The sequence below is a fragment of the Bombus vosnesenskii genome, unplaced genomic scaffold (genome assembly GCF_011952255.1).
Source record: "Bombus vosnesenskii isolate JDL3184/JDL3185 unplaced genomic scaffold, Bvos_JDL3184-5_v1.1 scf7180000013379, whole genome shotgun sequence".
Classification (NCBI taxonomy): domain Eukaryota; kingdom Metazoa; phylum Arthropoda; class Insecta; order Hymenoptera; family Apidae; genus Bombus; species Bombus vosnesenskii.
In genome coordinates, this window is record NW_022883009.1 from 342720 (window position 1) to 360165 (window position 17446).

Below are 17446 nucleotides of genomic sequence, written 5' to 3' on the forward strand. Positions count from 1 at the left end.
TTAAAATAAAATATATGAAAGTATAACAAATATAAAATAAAGTCCAAAATATAGTGCGCGTGTTCTACAAAAATCGTGTGACACGTCCATACATCATATATACATATGTATACACGAGTCTGCATACATAGATGTTGACCATATCAGAGAGTCACGTGCGTAGGTATACAAGAGGAAAAGAAAAGTGGGGGTTTGTAGGGTTTGCATAACCTGATTGAAATCCGACTCCAACAGTCAGTAGTATTTCGACGGCGGCAAAGGTTGTCTGTTCTGTTTAGGCAAATCGTGTCTTTCCCTCTTTCTTTGTCTGTTTGCCTTTGTTACTCGCTTATAATTGTGTTCGTAACATTTGTAGGAATTTTATCATCGCGATGTGCGCACACGTTATATATTCGTCTGTGAAACACTGTGTGACTACTTTTTATAGTTAGTTCACTTGCTATGATACCCACCAGAAGAAGAGCTTGATACAGTGCACGTGACAAAACTTAGTGAGTAGCAATGATGCATCATTACACTTTATTACCGTTAACAATATCGTCACGGAAATGTTTTCCAGTCATTTGGTTTTTGATACGTGACAGACCGTGTGATTGCGTCAACCTGTCTTCAAGGTGTGTTCCAAAAAGCTAATCCCACCGATTAATCGTCCACATGTTCCGTTCGTACATTAAAGTCAAAATTCAAGTTATTTCCTACCGACTGTAAGCGGCAAATTGTTTATCACGTGTTGTAATTGGCGACATTTAGAGTCGCGAAACTCACTCTTAGTTAGACTCCTTGATCGTGAAATAAAAACCTATCCGTAATGTGTACGAACAAATCCATAGTTTATCGAACGTTAACGATAAATTCTCGAATCGATCGCTCGACTGATGTACATATTTCCCTACTGCCTATCAGTTTTCAACCTAACTGATTTGATCTTTATTAGATTGATTCTGTTCGTCACTACGAAACCATACGTGAAACCGTACAATGAAATCACATGAATCCTTTTACAATAAATTGAAAGTTCGCAGTCGATGAGTCAATGTGACAGCTGCGTGTCGATTTATCGTTGTACAAAATTACAATTATATCATATACATACATTGTGTAAACGAGAATAATCTTAATTTACTGTTAGTAAATTCTTCGTCTATGTCATATTTAAAGGGCATATTCGCCGTTTTTACACAGTTTTTGACGGAATTGCCTCGAGATTTCGTTGAAAAATAACAACTAAAAATAATGTTACCAAAGAAATACGGCTAAATGTTTTACATTGCTCAACCTGACATAATGATTCGAAGAATAGAGATACACTAAACAAGCTAAAATCTTCTGGAACTTCGCAAGATTGCACGAATAAAAATGAAATTGTCGATTTTGTGATCCATCGAATAATGCGTAACAATAATAATTTTATAAACAATTCTACTTCTATATCAAACGAATTAAACAATAATTTGGTTAATAAATTGTTAAACAGTTAATTAAATGTCGCGACAAATAAGTGATGTAACTATGGATTTTATAATGACGAATGAGAAATAAATCAATTTTTATGGACTTTGAACCTTACAACACATTCTCTTTTTATTTGTAGTTGAATAAGAACTGTTTTGTTAAACAATTTTCCTTACTACTCGAGGTATGATTGCAAGTAATTGTCACAAATAACTTTTTCAGCTTTTATTTTCCGGTTTTAATTGCTAGGAATTGTTCCATAATACGTATGCAAACTAATTGTTGCTAGATAGACTAAATCATTGTCACATATACATATACTATGGTAGATGTACTTTGTTGATATTGGTTTAATAGAAGAGATATTAAAACAGAAATGAGAAAGAACTTTATTATCGTCTATTGTATATTATTAGGACTTCATAACCACGTTAAATGAATCACATTAAATAAAAATAATTTCATACCAATGTACGTCTTTTATGTACATTAATTTTGTATAATTTTTCATAATTTCCCTGCTGACTTTGGAATGACGTACGTCGTGCTAAGAGAATGTGCAATTTCATGACGTGCAAATATTGCACAAGAGCGACTAGCGTTATATGCTATACAGAAAAACTTTCAAATCGAATTAACAATGTCACGCGCGCTTTATCCTCTAACCTTAAAACATGGCGATCCAAGAAAAATCATGGACAGATGGCGTTTTGGTATCCCTAGGAAATGTATATATCTTTTAATACAAAGATGTTTATAATATAATGATAATAATAATAACACACAATACAAAAGAAATAATACATATAATTTATTCATTTATAAATAGTTAATGAAATATTTTCAAAAAAAAAGAAACTTCAGTTAAGAAAAAATTAATGTTACAAATAATAATAGTGAGTATAGTTTAAAATATACGCTATAATTTATTAATTAATGAACAACTGTTTGGTTAGATGTAACAACGATTGCTTGTAATTTTGATCTTCCACTGAATAATTGATATTGAATGGTTAAGTCGATCACGATAGTTATAAATCATACAATGAAATAGAAGCCTGAGAAAAAAATATTTTGAGTGTTCGTTTGTGAAACATTATTTGTGAAGTGTTATTTGTAGAAAAAGAAATAGTGTTTTTTTATTTAGGCGCTAATTACACGCAACAATAGCAAAGTAATGAAAAAATGGAGGTATAAACGATTACGAGCACAGTGTATTTGTGTCAATGGTAATAGAACAATGGCATCGGAATAATTGCATGTTTAGTTTTGTTTCTTTAAGCGGCCTTTTTTACATCTTTGTTAAGTGTGCACCAGTATATATATATCTATGAATCGAACAGATCGATATGTAACTTAGCATGACTTTCACAACGCTTGATCATTATTCTGTCTAATATGAACTATATGATGAAAATCGCACATAAAAAGCAAATGAAAATAAATTTTCAGATACATAACTAAAATTTTTTGTTTGCTGAAAACAAGCAGTGAAGTGAATCCTTTTAAAGTATACTTTTTGTAGAATCATAAAACGTAAAATATTTAAACAATAATCGCTAAAAACCTTGACGAAAAATCGAACAAAGCTATACAGGGTAATCTTGAAATAACTGATCAAGCACATGCGATCGTTCTATCAACTAAAAAAATATATAGAACTTCTATCCTTAACTACATATATAATTTTCATTATTTTCTTTTTATTTTTAGATTTAAATTTCTTTATATGATATTCTTTTATCTTGAATTATATTTTGAATTCAGTGATCAACAATCAACAGTGTTCAAGAAACATTGAACTGTGTCCAAATAATAGACGGTATACATATCCAGTTTAAATTCTATTTCAGAATACTTATTTTTAAAAAATTGCCGCTTTGCAGCCAAATACGTAGATTTCCATACAGGACACTTGAATTATTAAATATTCGCAATTTCTCTTAAAGCTTCTTCTGCTGAAATACATAAACGTAATAAAATATATCAAAACCGTAATTTACAGGATTCAAGAAAGTTATTTTTGAAACTGAAAATCATTTTAAAGACAGATATTTTTGTCCAATGGAACGACATTGCAAATATTCTAGATTATTTTTGTCGTTCTCGACCTTGTGAGACCTTGAACATTGTTTCTTATGTCGTTGAACTCATGTCAAGAATTATTTGTATATAAATAACAAAAATATATTAATTAATTAATATATAAATGATAATTCAAACATCTAATTTTGAGAAAACTAAAATCGTAACAAAACAAAGTAGAGAGAAAAATGATATCTAATAAATATTTTTAGCTATGTATTAATACATTTACCTAAATACGTAATAATATCCGACACCGTAATGTTCCTTTATACCGCAAAAAGTAAAGGCATTTTTAGAAACCAGCGGAATAGTGTAATGTTTCACTTCTGTCAAATAAATATAAATTACTGTGAAAGATATGACTTAAATAATTCTTAAAAAATATTCTTTTACTTCGTGGTTGGACGTCTTTTAAGCAAAAATGTTTTCACAAATAGATTTACATTCTGTGAATCCACTTTTTCTTGGAAGTTAAAGTAAGGTAGCATTATTATCATACGTATAGTCGAGAGTTCATACATGATTTATCAGCTGAACAATAAATAAATCTCGAACTTTCATATACGATAAATTAATAAACACATAAAGAACATATTGCTTAAATTAAGTTGTAATTCTTGTATCATAAAAATGAATGGCGTTCCACGATAGTTCTTTTTTAGATTCTGTAAAAATAATCCTTACAGAAAATACAATATTCATAAAGTTAAAAAAATGTATGCATTATATGTCAAATTAATTATGAGTAATGTTATAAGAGAAATGTTATATTTAATAGCGTAGAGTACTTTTAATAGGTATAATGCAAATACCTTTAACAAAGGAATGATATTGATTTCTTCATTTATACCAATACATTACTGCGCCACAAGCAATCGAACCTTAAGTTCTGTTGAAAGAATCTTTAAAAAAGAAGTTGCGCAATTATATTTTCTTAAATATTTTTTGTTAAGACAATTTCTTGCAACTCATCAAGTTACGTTGGCCTTAAAAAATACACACCGCACGTGCAAAAGTGTTGGCAAGTAGAAATTCTAAGTATAAATGCTCGTAAGTTGGGATCCAGAATTTCCTGGTTACGTAAAATATAAATTTTAAAAGATACCTGTGATTTTAATGACTCTATATATGATTTTTGATGTAATATATATATATAACATTTTAATAATATAAACTGAAAAATATAAATATTTCATAAGAGATGTGTAGATATTAACTAGGTGTGTAATTTTGTATATTAAATATGAAAATGATCGATATTATCCATATAGCATAAATCAAATATTGTATTTATCAGATTAATATTATATTAATCAAAAATTCAAGATTTAATAGCTAAACAGATAGAAACGCTATCTACTGCTTGCTTGTTGCAATAGTGATACCAGAGTAAAGTGTACTTTCTCTTAACAATAATTAATTTCAAAGTATTGTAGTAGATAGTTTTGCCAGAATTAAGGGTATTATAAATTTTTAATCTTTCTAGAATATAGATTCTATTTATATCTAAACGAAAAATTTTTAAAACATTCGTTTTAAGAAATGTATACTTCATCCACGAAATTTATTTATAGCTATAATTGTAGGTATTTTATAATTACAAATCAAAGAAAAGAAAAGAAACAATGTTGCGTATATACTTTCTTCGCTTATCAATTGAAGTTCCAAAATAACAGGTATGAAAAGAATGTAATTTTCTGATATATAAGACATATTAGCTATTAGTCATGAAGAAATTTTGCTATTAAAATGCAAATAGAACAATAAATTTCAATGAGAAATTAATTTCTTTTTTAATCATAATTTCTTATTCTTATTTCACCAAGTCGCAAGTCAAATCACGAATATTTTTCATAATCGTCAGGAACATATTCTAAGTTATTCAGAACCAACAAATTGCAATTCTTAATGATTTGATAACAAATGACTCTATCTTTATACGATTTTTAAGTTTATATATTACTATATGACACCTATACACCTTTCACGTTTCAATAGTCAAACTCGAAGCCGAACCAGGTCTGGCATTGCATGACTATTACATATTCTAATATGGTGCAGTGTTACATTTATTTCTAGGGTGTAATCCAAGATGTATTCCAAGAAACATATGATTTAGCAAAAATACGTTCTATTAACACGTTTTTAAAAACATTAAAACGTATCGTAATATCTTTAATAGACAGATATGTTCATATTACTGCTCTTATATTTATATTGCAATGTAAATTGTCACATTTTTATTATTTTAAATAAAATAATTAGAAAAACTAAATATTGTATAGACAAAAATGGCAATTAAAAATATTTAATTTAAATATTTTAAAAAATCAGAAGAATATTCTAATATTTGAGACACATATTGGAAACCAAATAGAAACGCTAATGATTGTGCTTGATTCATATACATATAGCTACCAGTTGTAATTAATTAGATGTTCTTATTATATACAGTTGCGAAAAGATAAGTAGATATAGTATTGGCACATCATTTTGCATTGAGTAGTTTCCTCTTTTAATGCGTCGCTACTCTTATTCTAGTTCCCCTATGGTCGATTTTTTTAACGAGTGTTTTCCTGTTGTCACTACTACCCTTCTTCCAATCGAATGTGTTAAAATTTTTGTCATATGTATATTTACTCATGAGAAGACAAAAGGAAATAACAGAATAAAAAGAGATATATACTTATTATTATCCTTACACATATATCGATACCCCCAGCTAAGGTAACGAAATTATGTAGCGCGTTTTATAGGTATTGTCCTCAATAGTATGTATGTCGTTCAAAATTGATGTATGCAAATTATTGCATTTAGCGATGGAAATGTAACGTTCTGATAGAAAGTCTTTGAAAGTTGAACATTGATTTATTGCATACCGTGTATGGCAATAACGGAAGTTCTTAAGTGAATGTGAAAGAGGCGTTGAAAATTTTGCGAGTAATGGAGACGAACTGTTACGACATCGAAACTAAAATGTTATTTTTTTATACAACGATCCGTATCGAAATAGTTTATTAAAAAATTCCTATTTTCGGAATATTGCATAAAAGTATACATAGAAGAAAAATAATATAAAAAATTACTTTTACTCGATAAATATATCGTTTATTGTATTCGCCACAGTATGGCGGACAGGAAGTAACTACTCGAAATTTTGTGGAAGATCAGTTAAGTAAGAATATCTGAATATTTGCATCGTATAAAATATTTTTGACTTACTAAGAAGTACAGTTAGTAATATTACTACTAATGCATATGTATTTTTTAATAAAATTGGTATATAATAGATTTCTCAAAGTACGATAAATTTAATCAGTTTGAATTGGAGGTTCTACTGAGCCATCGTTGTCGTCACTTCCATGTTCACGGCGTTGCCAAATCGACCATTACTTCATTTGTGCAAGAAAAACTACTGCGGTGTAAGGTGTAGTGCTGCACTCGTGTAAGTCGTTTCGTGTCAGTTAAGATAGTTGTGCTGTACTGTGAAGAGACGAATTATGACAAATTCGTTAAAAAATATGGAGCGACTGCCTTGGGCATTCGTCAAATAACACGCATTCTTGTACGAGGTGAATACCAGGCTGCCAATCAAACTTTACGAGTAAAACCCACCGAACTTTTTCGATATAATAGGTAAACTAACAATTTTCAGAAATGATACCGTTTAATATTCAAAATCAATTCAAAACAGAGATTGAGTATCTTCACATTTTTCTCACTAACCAAATTGTTTTCTATTTTTTCCTCGTTTCCGACATGTTTGAAAGCTGTTTTCAAACTTTCTTACATCAGTGTATTTCCATATAAGTAGTTTTCCCATTAAAATTGCGAAAATATCTGTATGATCGTGATTTGACAACAACTTAGAAGGTTTGCTTCGTTCATTATACGAAACTCACATATGACATGATACAGAAATTATTTCACATTTGCCAATATTTATATACTATTGACACATGTGCTCTCCAGATTCAATATTGCATTTATTATTGAATAATCTGCAAACTTCATTACTGAAAAAAGAGTGCTGGATGTTTCGCTTTTGTTTCATGTATTGGTGTGTGCTGGTGCAGTTTTTATACTATATTTTATCGCATTGTACCGTACTGTGCTATATTTTACTAACGCAAAATGTATTCGTGTATTTAGCATGTTGCAATAATCTACTATTGTTATGTATTAATACAAAGGGAATTATCTTGCAAACAATTTCGTAAAATATCAGAAATCTACAACTGCTTTAAAAATATGCAAAATGTAAAATTATTTTTTATGTTTGTTCCCAAACTATATTTTATAAAACTTATTTTATATAAAGTTACGTTATTTATGAAAAAATTTCTACATTAAAAAGGAATTCTAGATATATGATAGTCAAATTATTCTTAATAATTAATCACAAAATGTTATATTATTTTAAATTTATTTCTTTAAGCTCTTCTTTTCTCTGCTTTCACTTTTAAAGGTTGTTCACCATTGAATAACACAGTGTTTTATCTTATATATTATAATTTGTTTTAATATTATCATGTTTAAACCTTCCCAGTAAACATAACATTAATAACATTTTAATAAAATCTATAAATTCTAAATAAATAAATAAAATGATTTAAACATATTAAAAATATGTATATTTGTGAAACAAATAATATACATATGTACATACAATACACACATGAAATATACATATATTAAAGATCTGAAAACTTTGTTTTAAAAAATGTATAAAAATCCAATATTTTTTATATTTGGAATTTAATTTAACAATTGTATACATAATCATTTGAGTGTTCTCTTAAAATTTTGATAATGCTTAATAGATTCCAAAAATTATTTACATTGATCAAAAAGTGATAAAACTATATTAAGTAATATCCTATGTATTAAATATAAAGAATAATTCTTAATATATTATTGTCGATAATAATATATATTATAGAAGGAATTTACAGAAATCAATTTTCATAAAAATTGTATCTATCTAATAATTATCCCATTTGATTGCTATTCTAAAATCTTCCTTACAATAAGACCCTTATTACAGAAAATTAGCTGATGTGAATTGAACACACCTTGAAACACAGAGAATTGAAAGAGAAAAACAGTGAGAAAAAGAAAACATAGTAATATGCAGCGGATATGGTTTATAGAGAACAAAGAGGGGGTGCAACACAAGCAGCAAGAGGTACCACGCGAGACTAACTTCATCGAGGTGGCGACTGAACATACATCAGACATGAGGGGATCTAAAAGGGACTGGATTTTTAGAGTCCAGGTAATTAGTACTGATATTAGTATTGTTACTCATTAAACCAATAATTTTAGAATAACTTCCTTCACTTCTTTTTAATTTTAATCAGGTACATAAATTAGAAAAGAGTGAAGTCTTATATGTAGTGGGTAATTTGCCTGAACTGGGTGCTTGGAATCACAACCAGGCAATCCAGTTGTCACAAGAACATGGCAGTCGGGATTCTCCAACAATTTTTGATAACAACAGTAGTGGAGAGTTTTATAGTGATGATATACATGACAATGCTGGAGATAACTCATTTGGTGATGTAGATGATGAGTAAGTAAAGATAAACATTTAGATATTCATGATGATTTATACTATTTTACTTTTCGTGTACTTTACTTAAAATATAATAAATGAAATTTATAAATTTTAGAGGTGGACAAATATTTTCGCAAAAGGTTGCACTTCCCATCGATGCTGATGTAGAGTTCCGATATTTTGTTGCAGTCATCTGTCAATCTAATGGTACTAAAAATTCGGCCAAAACTCTTATCATTCGTAGATGGGAAACTCATATGACACCACGCTTTATCAAAAAGAACAGTATGTAATCAAGTATATTTTATATAGATTAATTAATTAAAAAATTATATTTTTATTATAAATTGCAACATTAAGTAAAAGAATTTGTTACAGCATCTAGCAATTTTACTAGTGACACATTGCCAGATCCGGATAAGTTCGGTTATTACAACGGCTACTGTAAAATTGAACGGGGCTGGTTGACCGATGAAACTGTGATACAATTTAAGCTTTTTAATAATCCAATTAAATTATGGAAAAATAGACTACAAAATAGGAAAGTACACATTAAGGTGTGTTTTAAAATTACATATTTGTACATTAATATTTAAAAATTGAGAATTAGAACACATCTTTTTTAATTTAGATGACACCTGTAAATCTAGTTAGGCACAATTCTTTAGAATTGCCACAATTTGGTGGCGATTGTGTAGATGATAGTCTTTCTATGGATACACAAGATGTTGTTGATCAACCTGCCTTTAGTATTACAGAAATTGCGGTATGTATAATTCTACTATGTTTTTTTTTTATAAAAATCAATGATTATCATATTTATTTTTATAATAATATATTCTTGTTATAATTTTAGGCAATGAATGATGAAGAAGCTCGTTTCAAGATACAGGAGCAATTTGGTCGAGCTTATAATGAAGACGAATTTGTTATCTTCAATGTCGCGGTTCGATATCCTGAAACTATCGTAAGTAATCATATGAAGTGCCTCATCAAGAAATCATAGTAAATACACAACTGAATGAATAACCATTGGTTGGTATTTATTGCTTGCATTACTTATAATTTGTATGACATTGTATTATGTACATAGGGTAGATCTCCAATACTTATTTCAAACCAGCCTATTCGTCGTGGATAGGTCTACAGATGGAGACATCGAAGGCATTGTCTTCAGTAATATATAAGCTAACTCTAAAAACACACAAACGATCAGAGAACAAAATGTCTTCTTTTGATTTGACATCTTAACTTTAATGATAAAAGTACATCCTTATTAAGTGGCAGATAAATAATGAATAAGAAAGATTAATAAAAATTGTAGATGTGGCAGAGCAATAAATTACGAACTAGTGGTAATTCATATAAAAAATTAGACACACTAAAGATACGCATTGACCATACCATGTGAGTTTTCAGTAGACCACGAGTAGGCCGGCCACGTCTTCTCTCGCGACTTGTTCAAATTACTTGGTAAAAGATAATTAAACTTGTTCAGCAGCTATTGCCCTCCTTGGAAACCAGGAGCGATGTCACGCGCACTGGCCTGGAACGAAGACAACCGTCAGCTTTGTACAAAGCAAGACCTCTGGTGCAAATGATGATGCTAACATGCAATCTGATGTATCGATGCTAAAGCATCGTCTACCACTTTACATCTGTGTCACATGACATCACACAGAGATATGATGGTTTTGATTGTCGTTCGCCCTACCGCACCTATCCTTAGGCTAATCTCTCGTAAATCGCAAAATTTTCTAAAGCGCATTGCATTATCATAGTCTAAAATATCGGACTTCGACAATATTTATCATGTAAATTATGCATTCTATTCATTGTATGAAATCGGTTTACGTGAGTTGTAGCCATCCTAAACAACCCCAAGAATTTAGAGATGTCAACGCTGTCACACCTCATATCCATCTGTGTGCGTCGAAAATGGTGAGGCTCCCATCACTCCTATATCCTTTTAGTGTACTACTAATATTTTCTAGCTCTGACCAACTCTACTGTACCGTACGTGACACCGCTGCGCGGCCAATACCAGGCTAAGCTGTCAGAATCTTCTGAATCTGAATTACAAACCTTGCAGACTTGATATCGAAATTTAATAATGAATGATCGGCAGGTGTTGCGGGATACGCGTCATCAGGCAGATTATGTAGGAAATAAATTATCGCCCTTTGTTTTATCATTCACTAGTAATTTGTTGCTTTTGCCTACAAATTATTTGAATCTGCCAAAGACTTAACAGAATTTTGTGGAAAAGCAAAAGATGTACACATGTCTTTAATGATATAATTTAATTCCTACGATTTTTAGTGGTCAAGGATCTTTAATAATTTGCCATAAAATTTTACCACATTTCATTAGAATCTCTAATTTACTTGTTTCTCAAATTAGAGATACATATTCACAAAAAAAGTTTTTTCATATTTCCTTGATCATTGGAGTTAATTAATGTTGAGGCAAGCTCTATAATGGATGAGCAAAAATTATTGATGCAAGCATTTGGTGTTGTTATAAATAGTAGTATTTTTCCATGTATATTAAGTAAGTTGTCTTTTCAGGCATACTTAGTGGACTACTACGTGTACAGCTCAAGATGTTTTCCAGGAGAACCACCAAGTCATATCGGTTTCAGCTACATCTTGCCTAGCACGTTACAGTCCAGTGTTGGGCTTCTAACAGTACCAATTACAAGCACAAAACATAGACCAATTGGTATAGTATTGTCTTTTTTATCTTTTAGTATTGAATATTATTGATGATAATGCTATATATATTTTTTTTTAGGGCAACTTACAGTGGAATATGTTGTGATAAAGTCAATTCCAGATTATCCATGGGATATGAATATTTCATATGCAAAACATTGGGAACAACGGTGGTCTGGCTTGGATGTAGGACACAGAGGATTGGGTACATCCTTTCAAACAAAGAAGTACGTTAATATCTTTGAAGTTATTAAAGAGATAACATTTTTTAGAAATTATTTAGATGAGCTGAAACTTATATATTACAATTTATTTGTAGCTGTGCTAATGTACGTGAAAATACAATAGCTTCTTTAAAGACTGCATCATACCATGGAGCTGATATGGTTGAATTTGACGTCCAACTGTCTAAAGACCATATACCGGTTATTTACCACGATTTTTATGTATCTATTTCATTAAAACGCAAGAAACAAATAGAAGCTATGGATATGTTGGAAATACCTGTTAAGGACCTTACATTGGAGCAGTTACATCTGTTGAAGGTAATTTTTATGAATATGTAACTACTTTGATTCTATATATATTTCAACTTGAATAATTTATGCTATTTTCACTGACATCATATATGTAGTTTCACTTTTACAGTTAATTACAGATTTTAATATTTTCAACGTATATTTAATGGATTTTATTTTTTTATTTTATTATAAACCATATACAATTCAATAACATTAAGTACTTTTTAAAAACCTTATTTACACTTAATTTGTTAACAACTAATACATGAATAATATAAACTAAATAATTAACATTGTGTGTCCAAAAAATAAGTAAGAATATTATAGCATTAACTTCATTAAGTATTAAGGAATGTTAATAATAAGTCACTATATATTTTTAATTACATAATCAATTAGAAAGTTAATAAGGTGCATTTAATATAATTTCTCATCTACCATTAATCACATAGAATGCGGCTTGTTAAAACTGCTACGCGTATTAATAACTTGCTTTTTATGTCCTTTTTTGTATTAAAGGAGAAATCAGTTACTTCAGGGATTGTATCGTATGTAGATACACAGACATGCAATCATGAATTTATAGGTGTAACATACCTATTCGTACTTTTCTCTTTTTAATATTCAACAGGATTTTTATTACCCGTGGTGGGACTCGTTGGGTAAGGTGCTGTATTTCGTTGATAAAGCTGAGCAGGGGGTTAACCAACTGGTGAGCTTTCATACCGCTTGCGCCGCCTAACTCGTCGCCAAAATATATAACAAATTAGTTATTTTAAAAAACTCGATGCATGCCTGTTTAAAATTTATTCTAAAACCAACTAAAATTAATTTTTAATACCACATCATTGTACCACAATATCGTACATTTTATGCTTGGATTAAAAGCTTAATCTTGATACTGTAAGATATCAAAGTATGTAAATTCAATGGAAAAATATTTTTTACTTATTATGTAATATCACCAAATGATCTTTTTGCAGAAATGCTTTAAAGATCTTAAAGATCATTTTTTAATAATCTTTCACCAGTTTCATTCCCCTCTGACTGTGCGTATTTGCCTCCGCACGGGGGCGCGAACTTGTTCATCGAAAATATGTATAAAAAATCACATTATCACAGCATGTAGATAATATCATGCCTTCCATGATATTATATATTTAATATATTCACATGACTCCAGAGTGTTTGCTTTTATTTGGCTTCAAAAAAGTCTCTTACGTCAAACATTGTACTACTTTCACCAATTTTTTATGATCTAACAGCGTTACGTTGACGAAATGCTTTATTTTATAAATCCTTTACAAAATAAAATTTTCTTACAGGTTTATCATGTGGCTGAAGGTCGTGAAAAGAATCCAAAATTTTTTGATGAAGATTTAGAAGACCATCAGCCTTTTCCAACGCTTCAGACAGTATTACAAGAATTAGAACAACATGTCGGATGTAATATTGAAATTAAATGGACTATGCAATTGAAGGTAAAAGTAATAAATTTATTTTTTTATCTATTTAGTATTTTTATTACTTTATTTTTATTATTTTACACAGGATGGCACGTTCGAGCTTAACCATCCTTTCGATCTCAATCTATATTTGGATATTATATTGAAAGTCGTACTAGAATATGGAGGAGATAGGAAAATCGTTTTCTCATCATTTAATCCAGATATCTGTGCCATGATCCGTCTTAAACAAAATAAGTATCCGGTAGTATTTTTAACACAAGGCATTACCTCAAAATATCCTACTTATCATGATCCAAGATGTCAAACTGTACCAATGGCTGTTAGACATGCATTAGCAGCTGATATCTTAGGAATTAATGTCCATACCGAAGATATTCTTAGGGATCCGTCACAAGTTAAATTTGTAAAGGATGCTGGTTTAATCATCTTTTGCTGGGGAGATGACAATAATGATAAAGATACAATTCGACATTTAAAGAAACTTGGTTTGCATGCAGTAATTTATGACAAGTGAGTAATCTTCAAGCACGTGAATTATTTACTTATAAACAAAGATATGTTATAATTATTTAATATTATCTGTAGAATTGATGAATACAATGCAAAGGAAGTCAAAGAAAGCATATTTTTGATTGATGCAAGAGAAAATCAAAAGGCACTAATAGCTTTGGCACAATGTAATCAAAGTTGTGCACCGCAACCACAAATTACTAATTCTTTGAATACAGAGAAGGTTAGTAGTAGTACTAATATTTATATTCTTACAAATATAGGAAAAAACGAACAGCACAATTTAATTTATTTTAGGAATACTACATGGAGATCGACAAATCGCGAAATATGATTACAACCACGTCAACTACATCCTCACTCGCATCTTTTGGTAAGAACAATCTTGGTGATAATATATATCCCATGTCAACCATTAAATTACCAAGTACATGTGACCATCAGGAGAGCAATGAGATCAGTGAAATGACAAAAGATTTCAGCGTTTGCGCAAAATCCTTCGGCCACTCGGTAAAAGCTAAAAGTATCTCAGATTTAGTATGTGGCCAAACGACAGCGTTACCAGAAATTTATGGAGAGGATGAGTCTGCGAAAGACTGTCTTTGATGTTTCTCCTTTAGGAAGCCATTCATGTCATGGTTTGGCACAGAAGACACTACCTAAAAAAAGATTTACCACAAAAGGAAGGACGAAGCAGAAGAAAATTTTTTGTAACTTATAATTTACTATAATACTTACACTAAAGGGGTTAAACAGTTCTGGTTTTCCCAACAGTCCTAGATCCGTAAAAGTGGATCACCTTAACGGCCATTACACAGAATATATTCATATAATGCACAAGAAAGACGACCGATTGTATTTTTCACGTCACTTTATCATTCCTGCAATCGATCGACTTAATTGTCCATTTCATATTATGTCTTACTTTATACAATGGCCTTTTTTTTTAATGTTGATAAAGTCCAATGGCTGTAGGAAAAGATATCAACTTTTGTTATTCTGTCTATGGCAGATGAATACAGGAGTTGCAAGTTTTTAGTACAAATATTCTCAATATTTCATTTAGTTCATAGAAAGAAGTCACCCCTCTTATATATATTCCTTCCTTTGTTAATTAAACATTAATAAAAAAGAAATGCAAATTGACAGAAACACTGACAAATGAATGATGTCACGAATGTATACTTTTTTGTAGTAAGTTATCAAAAACATTTTTTAAAAGAACGATGCGATTTGTTTTTAACAGCTTTGAATATAGACAAAAGCTGCCAATAACTAATTTTCATAAATATACATATTTCAGATTCACTTATTTATGTTTCAAAGTATTTTACAATATGAATTAAGAGAAAAACAAAGCAAAAATTCCTTTATTAAATTAAAAAAAAAATAATTGTATGCAAATATAAAATCAGTATAATTGTAGAAAAGAAAAAAACGCTCTTTTCCATATTAAATAATAATATGGTTATTGTTACAAATATTTATTTGATTTCCTTTGACAAATAAGTACAATTGTAAAATTTAATAAGATCATTCATTCGCTTTATAGATAACATTTCTTTTGTCCAGACTTTTATGCCTGATCAATCTTAATCTTATCCGATAACCTCATCAGTGACAAAATGAGTAGCACGCGAATATCTTTTCAAAGTTTTTGAACAGAGAAGATAATTTATACCGTTATACCGCATTGGTAGTACGCTATACAACTAAAGAGAGTGATTGTATCAATCGTTATGATTCTAACAATATACAGAATATCTGTTGATGGTTTAGAGAAGTATACCACAAATATGTTATGGGATCACGTATGTAAATGCATGTGTACAGTGCGTCAAGGGGGTTGGTTACTGATCTTTTCTATTGTCATAGAGGCTATGCATTATAATAAACCAGTTAATAAACATACATAAATCGGGATTCGACAAGTTTATAATTGAAATACATTTGTAGAATTTTGCAAATTCTGACACACGTAGGTATTATTGCATTACAATCTTCAAGTGTATAATACTGATAAACATCATATATATTTCAGATTTCTAATCTTGTGTCTGTTTTTGTCTTTCCCCTATTAAACGATAGTTCGAACATATACAACGAGGAATTATAACAATAATATTTAATCGATTTTATAAGTATACAAAAATATTCACGCACATATGAACATTAAAAAAGCTAATAAGAAATAATATTTTTGCATTTGCATTTGAAGCTCCTAACTCGATTACTCAAAGTACCTGATTTGAAAATAAATGTCGAATATGATACGCAGTTAACACGTTATAGGTCGTTTACTTTTTATTTAGCTGAAAATTATATCGAAGGTCGAGATAATTAACTTGACTTCAAATACATTTTGATGTGATAAATAAAAATTAAAACTTCATACAGTTTATTTATTAATGTAGATAAATTACATAATAACTAAATCTTCAAAGTACTTTGTTTATTCTTTATTCTTTGTTTATTCTTTACAGTTTATTCTTAAACAGTTTTTTACATTTGTAATTAACTTATTCAACTTGTAAGAAACAACGGGATGTACGATTCTAATGCCTCGTGTTTATAAATAATATATTAATTATATAATATATTTAAAATTATACATGTGAGCAATACGACCATAATGTGGTAACATTAATATTAACTTCTAAACTAGACTATTTTTGTGATATAAATTATTTAAATGTGAATGCAATTACTATTGTAACAATATTTACTTATTTCCGGAATAAAATTTAAAAGAATAAATTGTGAGTATTTACAATAGATATTCATGAAAAACGCTAGTTTTCGAAAATTAAAGTTTACAACTAATCTTTAAATTTATTACTACACAAATTCCACTAAAACGTCTCTTCTCTCTCTGTCCTCACAAAAGAATTCCTACCTAATGTTTTGCTAAATTTTGCGAAAATTATACATGGAATTATAAAAAATCAATAATGTCATTATGTGCGCATATATGTATGTATGTATGTGTGTATATATGTATATATATGAGTATTATCTTTTTTTACTTTTTCATAGTTTTGAAACATAACTCGACCATAAATACCTCTTTCATAAAGTAAAAAGTATGATAATTTTAGATTAAATATAATTAATATAATATATTTAGAT

The 17446-nt window shown here is 29.5% G+C and overlaps 1 protein-coding gene across 11 annotated transcripts; it reads left to right on the plus strand.

Moving 5' to 3' along the window:
• The first annotated feature begins 243 nt into the window (after window positions 1-243).
• LOC117237471 (glycerophosphocholine phosphodiesterase GPCPD1-like) lies at window positions 244-15697 on the plus strand. Of its 11 annotated transcripts, none has more exons than XM_033501458.1 (16): window positions 6915-7176; window positions 8588-8818; window positions 8904-9115; window positions 9216-9385; window positions 9467-9657; window positions 9732-9866; window positions 9957-10067; window positions 11671-11824; window positions 11897-12044; window positions 12137-12362; window positions 12970-13050; window positions 13664-13819; window positions 13890-14317; window positions 14393-14540; window positions 14615-14690; window positions 14762-15697. In XM_033501458.1, exons 2-16 carry the CDS (start codon window positions 8672-8674, stop codon window positions 14770-14772), a joined length of 2394 nt encoding a protein of 797 aa, XP_033357349.1. In that variant the 5' UTR covers window positions 6915-7176; window positions 8588-8671; the 3' UTR covers window positions 14773-15697. The 11 variants fall into 11 exon arrangements, with proteins under 11 accessions (XP_033357341.1, XP_033357347.1, XP_033357349.1 ...); XM_033501454.1 differs by having other exon boundaries at window positions 14793-15697; XM_033501450.1 differs by lacking the exon at window positions 6915-7176 and adding an exon at window positions 244-491 and having other exon boundaries at window positions 14615-15697.
• The last annotated feature ends 1749 nt before the right edge of the window (window positions 15698-17446 follow it).